The 13,163-nt window shown below is 41.9% G+C and overlaps 1 protein-coding gene across 1 annotated transcript in view; it reads left to right on the top strand.

The window, feature by feature from the left end:
- Window positions 1-3,982: 3,982 nt before the first annotated feature.
- Window positions 3,983-13,163, top strand: part of LOC138954855 (uncharacterized) — a gene marked incomplete at its 5' end in the record, with an annotated part of 9,220 nt that continues 39 nt past the window's right edge. Inside the window, 2 exon segments of the mRNA XM_070326618.1 lie at window positions 3,983-5,042; window positions 6,002-13,163. The exon segment at window positions 6,002-13,163 is cut by the window's right edge and continues 39 nt beyond it. Of these exon segments, the coding sequence (XP_070182719.1) occupies window positions 3,983-5,042; window positions 6,002-6,246 (1,305 nt within the window).

Below are 13,163 nucleotides of genomic sequence, written 5' to 3'. Positions count from 1 at the left end.
CTCTCTCTCTCTCTCTCTCTCTCTCTCTCTCTCTCTCTCTCTCTCTCTCTCTCTCTCTCTCTCTTTCTCTGTTTCAACTTCACACGTGCACGGATTATCGTTTTTACTTTTAACAGACAAAATCAATACACACTAGAAAACACCACGTCATGTTCTTTCAAACAGAGACTCAAGTATGACTCAGTTGTCCCGACACATTGACAGCGACAGTAACCCTTGTTTACCATAAGTTAATATTAACCTGTATAAAGTGACAGGGAAATCCATAACTCATGTACTCAATTATTACTCAGTCTTGCCGACACAGTGACTGTAGCCAACTGTTTTCCAAAAGCTTGCAATTTCCATACGTTATCAGGGGACAGGGAAATAATAATGTTGACAGAAACTTGACAGTTGAAAGACCAAGAATTTGAACCGAGCGACCCGAAGCAACAATGGTACGCGTTATGAACCTCTCAAAAACTGACTGATGCAAGTTGACATCTGAAAGGGTATGGCTTCCACTGATGTCGTAAGAAAAGAGAAAATCAAAGCAAGGATGCTCTCTCTCTCTCTCTCTCTCTCTCTCTCTCTCTCTCTCTCTCTCTCTCTCTCTCTCTCTCTCTCTCTCTCTCTCTCTCTCTCTCTCTGCCGCTAGTTAAACAGTTACAGTTTAATAAGACTGTAATGATGTATAAAGTATATCATGGCGAAGTGCCCATCTATATTCAGGACCTATTTCACAGAGTCACCGAAAGGTACGGGTCTATCAATTTTCTACCACCAATACCCAGGATTGATTTGTTCAAAACTAGTCAAGCCTTCTCTGGCGCTATGGTGTGGAACTCCATTCCGTCTGTAATAAGATCATTAACCTCACTAAAGAGTTTTAAACAAGCTCTGCATAATCATTTTATGTCTACCTAGTTGGCTATACTAGTCTTAACACGTGCAAGTAGCTGTCAACAATTGGCAAAGCTTTATGAATTACACAAATATGTTCTTTATTATATGTATTATGTGGAATTTATGTTGCGATTTTCCATCATCACTTCATCATCATCATCATCATCATCATCATCATCATCATCATCATCATCATCATCATCATTATCATTTACACCATATAATCATTATTAGCAATTGTGTAAACGTTGGTATCGTGTGAATTTTACCGTCGATCACTTTCCATGTGTTAACATGTTGCATGTTTCGCTTTCGATTTCAGGCATGAAAACTGAAAAAAAAAAAAAATACTGAAAAAAAATTCGAAGGCGCGTAGTGCCAAGTTTTGCAGGCGCGTAGCGCCAAGTTTCGCAGGCGCAAAGCGCCAAGACTTCTAGGGGGGTCCGGGGGCATGCTCCCCCGGAATTTTTTTTTTTCAAGGGTGCAATTTGGTGCAATCTGGGGCTATCTGAGCCTTAAAATTGGATTCAAACATGGCCCCAAAACTATTTTACTATAACTGTGACTAGGAAGAAAAAAAAAAAAAAAAAAAAAAAAAAAAGAAATTAAAAAAAAAAAAAAAAAAAGGAAAAATACGGAAATTAAAAAAAAATACGGTTTATTTTTTTCAAAAATACGGAAAATACGGAAAATACGGAGAATTTTCATGCCTGCGATTTGTATGTTGCTTACTTTGCCATTTTATTGTTTATGTTTATTTGCTTGTTTGCTTACTTGTCGATTGTTTGCTGGTTCGTTCGTTTACTTTGTTTATTTGTCATGTTGCTTTACTTGTTTATCATTTATTAGACATTTGTATTTGAAGTAAGGACCGGTTGTAAGAAAAGGCGTTGCCTTGAACCTCTATCCTTGAAAAATAAATAAAGTTTCATCTCTCTCTCTCTCTCTCTCTCTCTCTCTCTCTCTCTCTCTCTCTCTCTCTCTCTCTCTCTCTCTTCTCGCTCTCTCTCTCTCTCGCTCTCTCTCTCTCTCTCTCCCTCTCTCTCCGTCTCTCTCTCTCTCTCTCTCTCCGTATCTCTCTCTCTCTCTCTCTCTCTCTCTCTCTCTCTCTCTCTCTCTCTCTCTCTCTCTCTCTCTCTCTCTCTCTCTCTCTCTCCATAATCCATATCTTGGAAAAACAAGGACTGGGAAACAGAGCATAATTTTCCCACAAATGTATGCAGGAAAGGCAATAAACCTGGCGTGGAAAAGAATGGCTGTGGCTAAAAGTGGCGGGAAACAACTCACGCACAGCACACTTGACTGTTTGCCGGCAACATTTGTTCAGTCGGGGATGCAGGGCTGTATGGACAAGATATCGACGTACATACGTCCGGCTGCCGGCACGATTAAGACATCTTGTGGCATACAGCCTTGTGTGCCGAAAGACGCATTAAGGATGCGAGTGCACCAGGCCCAAAGGGGGAGGGGTGGTGGAGAGGGGGTTTAGAGAAAGAAGGGAATAAGAGATGTGAGAGAGGAAGACAATATGAGAGAGATAGATCAAATCAAATCAAATCAAATCAAATTTTATTTTTCGAGGGTTGTGGCATAAGCAATACAACGAGCTTTTTTTTCAACCAGCCCTCGCCCAGAGAGGGGACTAATCTAATCACATATTTACACGGATATTAACGTAGAAAAAAAGGTAGAGAAAAACAACAACATATGAATATTTACACATTACATAATATTATACACAAATATAAAGCGTCGTATATGTAACGTAGTGAAAACAATGCTAGAGAGAGAGAGAGAGAGAGAGAGAGAGAGAGAGAGAGAGAGAGAGAGAGAGAGAGAGAGGGGAGGGGGGCAAACAGACAGACATACAAAGGGAGAGTGGGTAGTAGAGAGAGATGTGATGATGAGAGAGAGTGAAGGCTATGCCTCGTCTTAAATCTGTCCCTTCATCAATTACAGAACTGAAGAAAGAGCGGGAGTGTGTTCAGGGAGAGAAACAGGAACTGAACGTTGTGGACGATTCCAGAAATAACTTGATACGAATGAAAATAATTATTGTGTAGTGTGAATGGAAACTTTCAAATTGACATGATTGTAGCAATCCCGTCGTGTGTAGTATTGGAGCTTTTATACTTGCTCGTGTTGAAGTAAGAAACTCACAGACAACAACGACATTTCCGTCCGGAGGCGATTCAATCTTCTTGCTGAGCTAGAATGACAGAACCAGACAGCGAGACACAAACGATAAGAATGTATTTGCAATACTTCTTGTGGAGTCTCTCTCTCTCTCTCTCTCTCTCTCTCTCTCTCTCTCTCTCTCTCTCTCTCTCTCTCTCTCTCTCTCTCTCTCTCTCTCTCTCTCTCTCTCTCTCTCTTTTGTTCAGTTGGGGCAGACATTGAACCAGACTAAAACGTTACACCAAGCTGTTAATATTTAATGTTCCCTACCCCTCAGACAAAAGAACAGACGCGTCGAACACGATCGGATTACGAACACAGCTTTTTTGAGGTTACAGCCTGAAAGTGTTTCAGACTGATGTAACAATTAACCCAGTTAGGTTCTGTTCACAATGGGAATGAAGTTGATTTAGAAATAACTACTGTTAGTGGGTGGTTTGTTTTTACCCCAGACGGAGCAGTGCTCAGTACACAAGACGTTAATACTACACGTATTTCTCATCACAAAGCCAAAACAAGATAAACTGAAACCAGAAAATATCCTTTGTAATAAACCGCTACCGTCTCTTTGAGATTTCAGATGGAGCAGTGCTCAGAACATAAGACGTTTATGATATCACAAAAGCCAGAAATATAGAAACTGAAACCAGAAAGTGTCCTTTTGTAGTAAACCCCTCCCCTCTCTGTGTGTTTTAGACGTGGCAGTGCTCAAAACATAAGACTCTTATTTCTCATCACATATCCAAAAAACCAGAAATTGTACTTTGTAATGAACCCATACCCGCCCTGTGAGATTTTAGATGGAGCAGTGCTCAAAACATAAGCCGTGTATAATATCACAAAAGCCAGAACTACAGAAACCGAAACCAGAAGTTGTCCTTTGTAATAACCCCCTCCCCTCTCTGTGTGCTTTCAGATGGAGCAGGAGCTGGAGTTCCTGAGAGACGAAGTGCGGAACAAGGCGGCCAGCGTCAAGCGCCTGCAGACCTCACTCTACGACCAGCAGGTCCACGCCAACGTCGCCATGGTAACGCTGCGCACACAGCTCAAGAAGAAGGACATGGAGATGCGGCACCAGCGCACGGAGCACCAGCGACGCATGCAGGCCATGCTGCAACACCTGCTCTACCTGGAGGGTCAGATGCGTCAGGAGCAGCGACAGGTGGTTGAGGCTCTCCACGACAAGGACGACGTCATCAGACGTCAGAAGTCCGCCATCGAGGACTTGGCTTCCAAGAACGCCAAGCTTCTAGCGGCGCTTAAGGAAGTCCACGGGTACGCTGGAGGCAACGGAATCTCCTCCCCTGCTTCCACTAGTTCGCCTTCGGTGGAGAAGGGGGGTAACGGGGTGGTGGTCAGTCCCCAGGTGGTGCTGAGGAACAAGGACAAGGGTCAGAAGGTCCGGTTCAGCTCCATGAAGGACAAGCTGAGGAGACACAAGAGCAGCCTGGAGCTCCACAGACCCGCGTCCCTGGAGACCCTGGTGGAGGGCACGCTCCGCTACAGCAGCCAGGAGAACCTCTACGACAAAGGCGGGTTGAGGCACAGCTCTCCAGCAAAATCCGGAGGCGGAGGGGGTGGTGACGCGCTGTGCAGCGACGATATCAAGAAGACGCGGCAGCAGGAGAGGAAGGAGAGATGCAAGTCTCTCGTCGACTACCCGTTCCGCCTCAATGACCTTCCGGAGGCGCCCAGCGAGGTGGAAAAGGGCCGCGACGAGCTTTCCGCTCTCACAGACCCCCTCCACCTCGACCAGTCTCTCTGCCGCTCCCCCGGCTCCCCGCATTATCTCAACGCTTCGCTTGGTCGCGACAGTCTGTACAGCGACGAGGACGACCTCTTCAACTATTCCGGTGACGGAGGCAAGCAATACGGGGAGCTGTCCAAAGCGGCGTCCTTGCCCCAGTCGCTGTCGTCTGTGTCGGGTATGGAGGGTGTGCAGTCAAGCATGAAGGAGCGGCCTCACTCTTTGTCAGGTACTAAACAGATACAAATATTCTACTCTAAATGTGCAAAGATAGACAGATTTTACTTTTAATTTGCATTCTAAACATAAAACAAAAGGTTTATTACCTTTCTGTGTTGGAAAAGGCAAACGTTTTGGCTATCCGGGGTATCTTTCAGGTTCAAGATTTCTGTCACATCAAAAGTGTATTACCTCCAAGTCAATCCGACACAAACCAAGGTTTCGAATTCAAAATCGAACAAAATATAGATTAGGCAATCATTCGCCTACTTGTCCCTACAAAACATATGTCACTTACCTTTGTCAAATTCAGTTCACATCAGTTCACTTTACTTCAATTCGCTTTACTTTAATCAATTCAAATAATTTCAAAAACACCTCTCTTCCTTTCCCATTGAAATTAATTTCAATTTCATTGCCAAAATTCAATTCCAATCAAATTTCTATTCCAATCAAATGTCACTTCCAATCAAATTTCAACTCATATTAGATTGCAATTTCGATCAAATTCTAATTCCAATCTCAAGGCCATGCAGTGCCGTTCCAATTCCATTGTATCATTCCATTCCAATTTCAGGCGTGGAGCTTAGCGTATCTATGGACAAGATGTCCAACACCAGTGTCATCCCAACTCCATTCTAATTCCATTCCAATTCCATTTCTGCCGTAGAGCTGAGCGTGTTGATGGATAATTTAGCCAATTCCAGTGTCATTCCAATTCCTTTTTAATTCCATTCCAATTACAATTGTGGATTTGGAGCTTATATTAGCCTGTCGGTGGACAGGACTTCCAATTACAGTGTCATTCCAATTCCAGTCCAATTCCATTGCAGGTGTGGAGCTGAGCGTGTCGATGGACAATCCCTGTATCATTTCAATTCCATTGTATTATTCCAGTCCAATTCCATTTCATATCCATTCTAATTCCATTCTAAGTCCATTCTAATTCCATTCCAATTCCAATTTCAGGCGTGGATCTGAGCATGTCGCTGGACATGATGCCGACGGAGAAGGTGTCGATGAACCCCAGCCCCACCAGCCTGGCGCCCCCTGGCGGCTCGGAGTCCAACCCCTTCAAGAGCATCAAAAACGCCTTCAAACGGCGCAACAGCAAGCAGCGAGGCAAGAAGCAGCGACCCGTCTCCCTGCAAGGTCCCCCTGGCAACCAAGAGGAGACCCTCAAAGAACACTTCAAGAAGTACGACTTGTCGTGAACAGTGGTGGGAGGGCCTAGGCAGTTATGGCGCTTACCTCGACTAGTCGACGATGTGGGTGTAGTGTGACTATGAAATCTTGAATCTGTGGCTTCTGAAAGCCTTGGATTGATCGATGCAACGTCTTTAAGTTTTAGTAGACGAATGACCACATTCCTCGATGAACAGTTCAGGAAGTGAAGGAGTTATGGCTCAGTGAGTTAGGTTAGTCTTTAAGAATTAGGTGTTGTAGTTTTGCATTGTAACACTGTGCGTTTGAGCTGAGGAATCTGCAACTTCTTCGAGCCCCAAAGAACATTTCAAGAAGCGTGTCTTATTGTGGAAAGTGTAATTCAAGCCTTGAGCTCTTCATGTGTGAGACTTGTCGAAGATGTGAGTGAAACATGGGACAATGTGGGTTTATGTGACGTGCAGAAGATTGTTGTCCAAACTGTAAGAAATACAACTCGTTCAATACGAGTTTAAAGGCGCACTTGGAACAAAACAAGTCTAGCAGTGGAGAGCTTTGGTCTCAAACTGTGGTTAGTCTACAACTGTGAGTTTGTACAAGTGTAGCTCCTATGGTGGCTGTTTAAGATCTTGGATTAATTTAGACTATTCAGCAAGACCAGCGTCTTAATAAGAGTAGTCAAAGATAGCGAATTAATGACAGTGCAGCTACTCGGGAAGTGAAAACATTCATCAGGCTACTCAGCAACTAAGACCGACTTCGGAGTTAAAAGTAGTTGAAAATGAAAGGCTTGCAAGCAAACTTCATCTGTAAGGCCTGGCGCTCATCTATGTAACTTCAGCAGGACAGACGACGCACTGCAGATTATCCCAGCCCGCTACACGTTGCGTGAAAGGAAAACAGGCCAAGTACTCGTCATAATCCCTATCGCAGCATCAATAATATGCAGTGCATCGTCTGTGCCGCCGAAACTGCGCAGGTATATTCTGCCCTTAACCAAAATGCTGCATTGGCCAAATAGAGCAGTACCCTTGCCGACAGAACATCTGGTGCACTGCAGTCCTGTCCGCTCTATACGAGGCACTCAGGAAGAGCTTGGACATGGCCATGGAGACCTCACCCCGTGGTCTTAATCAAGGCTCTACGCAGAGACTGGAGTGTCCATCTGACGAATACAAAGATGAAGAAGAAAAAGAAGTTCAAGAAGAAGAAGTGTTGCAAGCAAGATTTCCACCCGGTACGTTAGATTACCCAGGGAGATGATGTTTTCACGTGTGATTGAAAACAATAACCTTACTGTAATGCTGCAGGAAGGACACTGTTTACATTGTATTTTGTAGGTAGCAAAAACGTATGTCCACTTTGAGTCTTCAAGCACCACAAGTACTACATTTTTCACATTTGCACGTCACGTATTTCACTGGTCAACACCAATAGGAAGTTAAGAACGGAGTGAAAGATGTTAAAACAGCACATACATTTTCTCTGTGATTTTATCACCATGAAGTCTTTGCCATGTGACTATTTATCAGGAAACGTTGCGGAACTGTTGACTTTTTTTGTTGACGTAACCTGTTGATATTATGTTAACATTGTCTATAACTTTTTTGAAGTGTTCTTTCTGCAGCTTGAAGTGTTTGTTCTGTGAAAGAATGTAACAGAGAAGAAAAAAACTGATGAGTCGGCTGTAACCTGGTGTGTTGCTTGAATATTTGTTATTCGACCTTACAAAACTGCTGTTGGTTTGTTGTTGAGAAATTGTGGGATTCTCAAAAGGGAATATATCGAGGGGTGGAAGTAATACATTTTTATCTGCACCGTCTTTGTTTTTGTTTGTGGAACCAGGGAGTCCAGTTGCCATTGATTCTGTTTTCTGTGACGAATCAAAGTTTATTTGTGGACGCTGTTATGTACTGTACATATCATACATGCATGCAAACGTGCATTTGCGATATAGAATGTTTTTGGTGCTCTAATTTACTCCAACCTCTGTTCGTTTTCTCATGATGTTGATAGATGATGACGTGTAAAATAAATGTGCTTAAGATCTGATTCAACAGTGTGACCTCCTATCATACTTTTTTTTCCTTTCTCGGACGTATATAATTATTAGTCTGTGAAAACAAGTTTAAGATCTGATCAGATCTGATGTGGAAAATGTGCTTAAGTTCTGATTTACATACTTCACACAAGGAACTCACGCAGGGTGACAAAGATGTGTGAATGTTCTGTCTCAACATTGCCTGTAGAAAGTTCCAGGAGATGATAGTGGCTGAGTTTACTGTTCATATATCTGAGATACAGTTTTGGCTTAAGCGGGGCGTATTTGATTGCCTTTCCCTACAACTATTCCTAAGTGTTCGACTTCTGTGCAGAAAAATATTGTTCCTTCTTTTTTTTCCCCCTTTTTTTTTCTTGGGTCAAATTTGGCATTTCAGCATGTGGTTAGTCACCGGGAAGTGTCACTGTGCATTTTTATTCCCGTGAAGAAATGGAAACATGTTCAACTTGTCTGACAATTCTCCATTGAGGAGAAAGCTACTGTGTGTGTGGTTTTGTTTATGTATCCGGTTCTCGTTTTATTGCTAGTTCTTGTTTTGAGTCAGGCTTGGGTGTGACTTGTATTGTATAAGCGGATTTCCTTTGGTGTGTGTGCTCTGTATAGTGTTCATAGTTCAAGTGTTCAGAGTTTTAAAGAAAAGGAAATAAGGGACACAGGTACTGAGTCATATCAATGCATTTTAATGTATTTATTGATCCGCTGAGAAACACGGTGTTATTGCGTTCAGAGTATGAGAGGGAAAGAGAGATCGTGTGTGTGTGTGTGTGTGTGTGTGTGTGTGTGTGTGTGTGTGTGTGTGTGTGTGCGTTCATGCGCGCGTACGTGCATGTGTGAGTGCGTGCATATGCGTGCGTACTTGCGTGGATTCGTACCTGTGTGCGTTTACTGGTAAGCATGTTCGTCACGTTTTCTGGGCACTGAATGCTGAGAAAGGTGGTTGGGTCCAGACTGCGATGTTGCACTCGCATTGAGCAAAAACATTTTGTTTGTGTCTGGAAATAGATCTCTCCCTACGAGAGGGAAATGTAAAGACCAAGTTTGCACTGGCGGAGTCCTTTCTTTAGGCGTTGAGATGGGACTTTAATTAATATATGTTTCACTCGCACGAGCCAAGTCATTTTGCCGGCCTTATACCCGATAACAATGGCACTTTTGTCTCTCACATTTTGAAGAAGGTTGGGGGGGGGGGGGGGGTGTGGGGGGGTTAGGAAAGGGAATGGTAAAAGTGATAGGGGCAGAGATAGGAGAGTGCCAATGGTTACTTGCATCATTAAGGCGATTTGAGGCACTAAAATCACCAAAATTAAACTTGGAGAATACATGGAATAACTTAGTTTTCTGGGTAGTTCTTGAAGTGACTTATGAAAAGAAATGAAAAATATGTGAATACTACAGGACATATGGAAACTGGCTTAAACAGCGCCATATTGGATTTCTAGGAAACGGTTTTACAGCAACATCATACAACCGAAATGCTTAATATTTGGCACAAAGATACATATGACTTTTATCTACAATCATCTAGAACGATTATTTGAGAAAAGACTACAGTTGAATTCATATTAATTTTTCAAATATGGATTAATGAATATGCGGTTAGACATTCATTAATCCTTATTACAAACATTAATATAAATTCAACTGTAGTATTTAGTACAAATATCGTTCTATATGATTGTAGATAAAAGTCATGTGTATCTTTGTGCCAAACATACATTTCTGATGTATGATGTCGTTGTAAAACCGTTTCCTAGAAGTCCAATATGGCGGCTGTTTCCATAGCAACGGCGATCTGTGTCCATTAATATTTACAAATTGTTCATTCATTGTTATAAGTCACTTCAATAACTACCAAGAAAACTACGTTATTCCATGTATTCTCCAAGTTTAATTTTAGTGCCACACAAAGAATGTTCGTTTCTTGGTCAATCTTACTTTTCTTCATTCCTCTCACCCCACCCAGCACCCCCCGCGGGTTAGGGGGAAGAATTTACCCGATGCTCCCCAGCATGTCGTAAGAGGCGACTAACGGATTCTGTTTCTCCTTTTACCCTTGTTAAGTGTTTCTTGTATAGAATATAGTCAATGTTTGTACAGATTTTAGTCAAGCAGTATGTAAGAAATGTTAAGTCCTTTGTACTGGAAACTTGCATTCTCCCAGTAAGGTCATACATTGTACTACGTTGCAAGCCCCTGGAGCAATTTTTTTATTTGTGCTGTTGTGAACAAGAAACAATTAACAAGTGGCTCTATCCCATCTCCCCCCTTTCCCCGTCGCGATATAACCTTCGTGGTTGAAAACGACGTTAAACACCAAATAAAGAAAGAAAGAATTCCTTCCCCGTACTCTTCTTCCAGTTGAATTTGTTTTTCTTTACCCTTATTTTCTGTTTCGCCTTTTCTTCGTGACGAAACAAGGTTTAAGCGCTCTCGTTCGTACCTTTGACATTTCCTTATAATCTCAGCCAGACATTTTGGCTGTCTCAGGCAGCTGAGAGAATTGTAAAATATTGATGCGAGCTGGACCAGATAATCAAGTCATGGGTGTGCACGTGCAACAGGAAAGATAGGGACAGTAGACAGTGTAGAGATTAAACATTTTACCGGTGGGTGTATTTTGTGGGCTGATTTTCTCCGAAACTGCTAGATGTAGACATAGGAGATTGGTTAAACATCACAACAAACAGAAACCAGTTTTGGTCAATATTTCATCACATTTTTGGCAGCCTGTCGCTGACTTCTTTAGGATATTATTGACAAGAAATAATTAAGATTTTGGTGGGTAAGTGTACAAATTACAGTATATTTGAAATTCCTAGCAAAAGGAACAATTTTCTAACCTTTCCTGTAATTTGGTTCTTCAACTTGAAAACGATCGATAGCAGTCTTTCTGTTTCGGATTCTTGCCAAAGTTGTGTTTTGCTGGTTAAAAGCAGCACTGCGAAGTAGGTTTATCTTTTGCATATCACACATTACCGATTTGAACATTCTCAAAGGCTACATTATTTTGGTTTTTTTGGTTTTCGGCCCTGTTGTTTTAAGGGGTATAGTCCAGTACTACCGTTGTTTGTTGGCTTTTTCTCCAGAAGCAGATTTTTTAAAAGAGACATGTGCATTCTTTATTCTTCCAATGATACACGAACATGGGAGTTTCTTTGGCTGGTTTCTTAGCTCGATATGCATACAAGGCAAGCTGTTGCTGATATTGCATCCGTTATGTGACATCTATTTGACTCTAGGCTCTTGGAAACTTATGAAGATTGAGCATCTTGACTTAGCACGATGTGCTACGGAAATGCAGATTCTTTCTCTATAGATTCAGGAATGTTATTGAATGTATTGTACAGGGTGACCCCAAAAAAAGAGTACCCAAACAAAACGTCATAAATTGAACAAAAATAGCAATCTTCATAAAATTTATTTACACACACAAGTAGCCTCTGCATGATTTGCACAGAAATTTTTAGCGTTCTAGCTTGTCTTTCAGGAAAGTTATGCTCATTCTACAGAACATGCTCCAAATGGCCTCCCCCGGATTTAAATCCCCCAGATTTCTATCTTTGGGGGTTCCTGAAAGACAAACGTCTACAGAAACAACCCACAGACAATCACAGAACTCAAGAGAGCCATCACAACAACCATTCGCAGAATCTCGCTACAGGAGTGTGTGCGGGTGATTGATAACTTTGCGCGGCGAGTTCAAAATTTTTATGAAGATTGCTTTATTTTTGTTCAATTTATGACGTTTTGTTTGGGTACTCTTTTTTGGGGGTCACCCTGAATAACAGAGAAGTGTTGATTGTTTTCAATTTTTTTGTTTTTGTTTAAGTGAGACTGGTGAAATGCCATTTTATATCGTTGTTGCTTCAGTTACTGTTTCTGTTAAATAAACACACCAGGGTTTAAGAGTAACTTGATGAAACTGGAGTTTCTCGCTGGAGGCAAAAGCTTACCGCATTTGTTAGTGCACAAAGTGAGAAAAAAATCAAATATTTCCACAGTTAAAAAAAAGGGTCTGCTGACACAGTTCTACTCCTAATCCCAATGTAGCGATCTGAGGTTTCTACCTGGACCAACTTTTTCATTCGGTCAGTGCGCATGCGCAAACAAGAAGAAATCAGAGATCGTGTTCATGTTGCACGTATTGTTTTCCTTTCGATCGACCATCTAATCCGAAAAGTTCACCATTCGTTGAGTCATGTCTGGTTGTAAGTGAGCGGACAAGGAAAGTGAGATGAAGATGACATGATTGGAGGCATAACAGACGATGCAATGTTGTGAGCATGCGCAGTGACGGAATGAGAAAGCTGGTCTAAGAGAAACTTCAGATCGTTACAGGCGGTCCCTTCAGGAAAAAGGTATGCGTAGCTACTGGCTCACATGGGCACATTCCCCGCTACTGCTTCCCGCGCCAAGTTTCGTAATAGAACTGAGATTGTTTTTACACTCGCTTGCAAAATGTGCTTATTTGCACTGAAAACGTTGTGTGTTCTTTGCATCTAATCATAATTCGGTTTCGATTTATCATAGGAAAAATGTCAGTGTTGTGAGCTTTGTAACAAAGCTGTTTATGTATTTGCTTAAAGCAGGCTTTCCGCGTTGAATGCACGTTTACTTTCTTTTGTAGGCAGTTTGTTTTTCATCGCATTTTTATGAATTGCTTCCAATGGTGTGAGCTTGTTAGAAAAAAGAAGTTTGACATTTTAAACCAAGAAAGAGCAAAAATAAAAACTAAAGAGGGTGCGAAAAATGAGAGAGAAGGAGAGAGAAAGTGTGTGTATGTGTCTGTTTGGATGTTTGTGTGTTTGCGTTTGTGTGTGTGTGTGTACATAAAACCAATGTCATAAGGACCACAATGAACCCGTGACCGTTATTTTTGTCTCTTTTAAAGATGTGTTGTGTAAG

This window comes from Littorina saxatilis, unplaced genomic scaffold (genome assembly GCF_037325665.1).
Source record: "Littorina saxatilis isolate snail1 unplaced genomic scaffold, US_GU_Lsax_2.0 scaffold_2458, whole genome shotgun sequence".
Lineage (NCBI taxonomy): Eukaryota > Metazoa > Mollusca > Gastropoda > Littorinimorpha > Littorinidae > Littorina > Littorina saxatilis.
The sequence above is the reverse complement of the archived record's forward strand: the minus strand, read 5'-3'. Positions and strand labels throughout refer to the sequence as shown.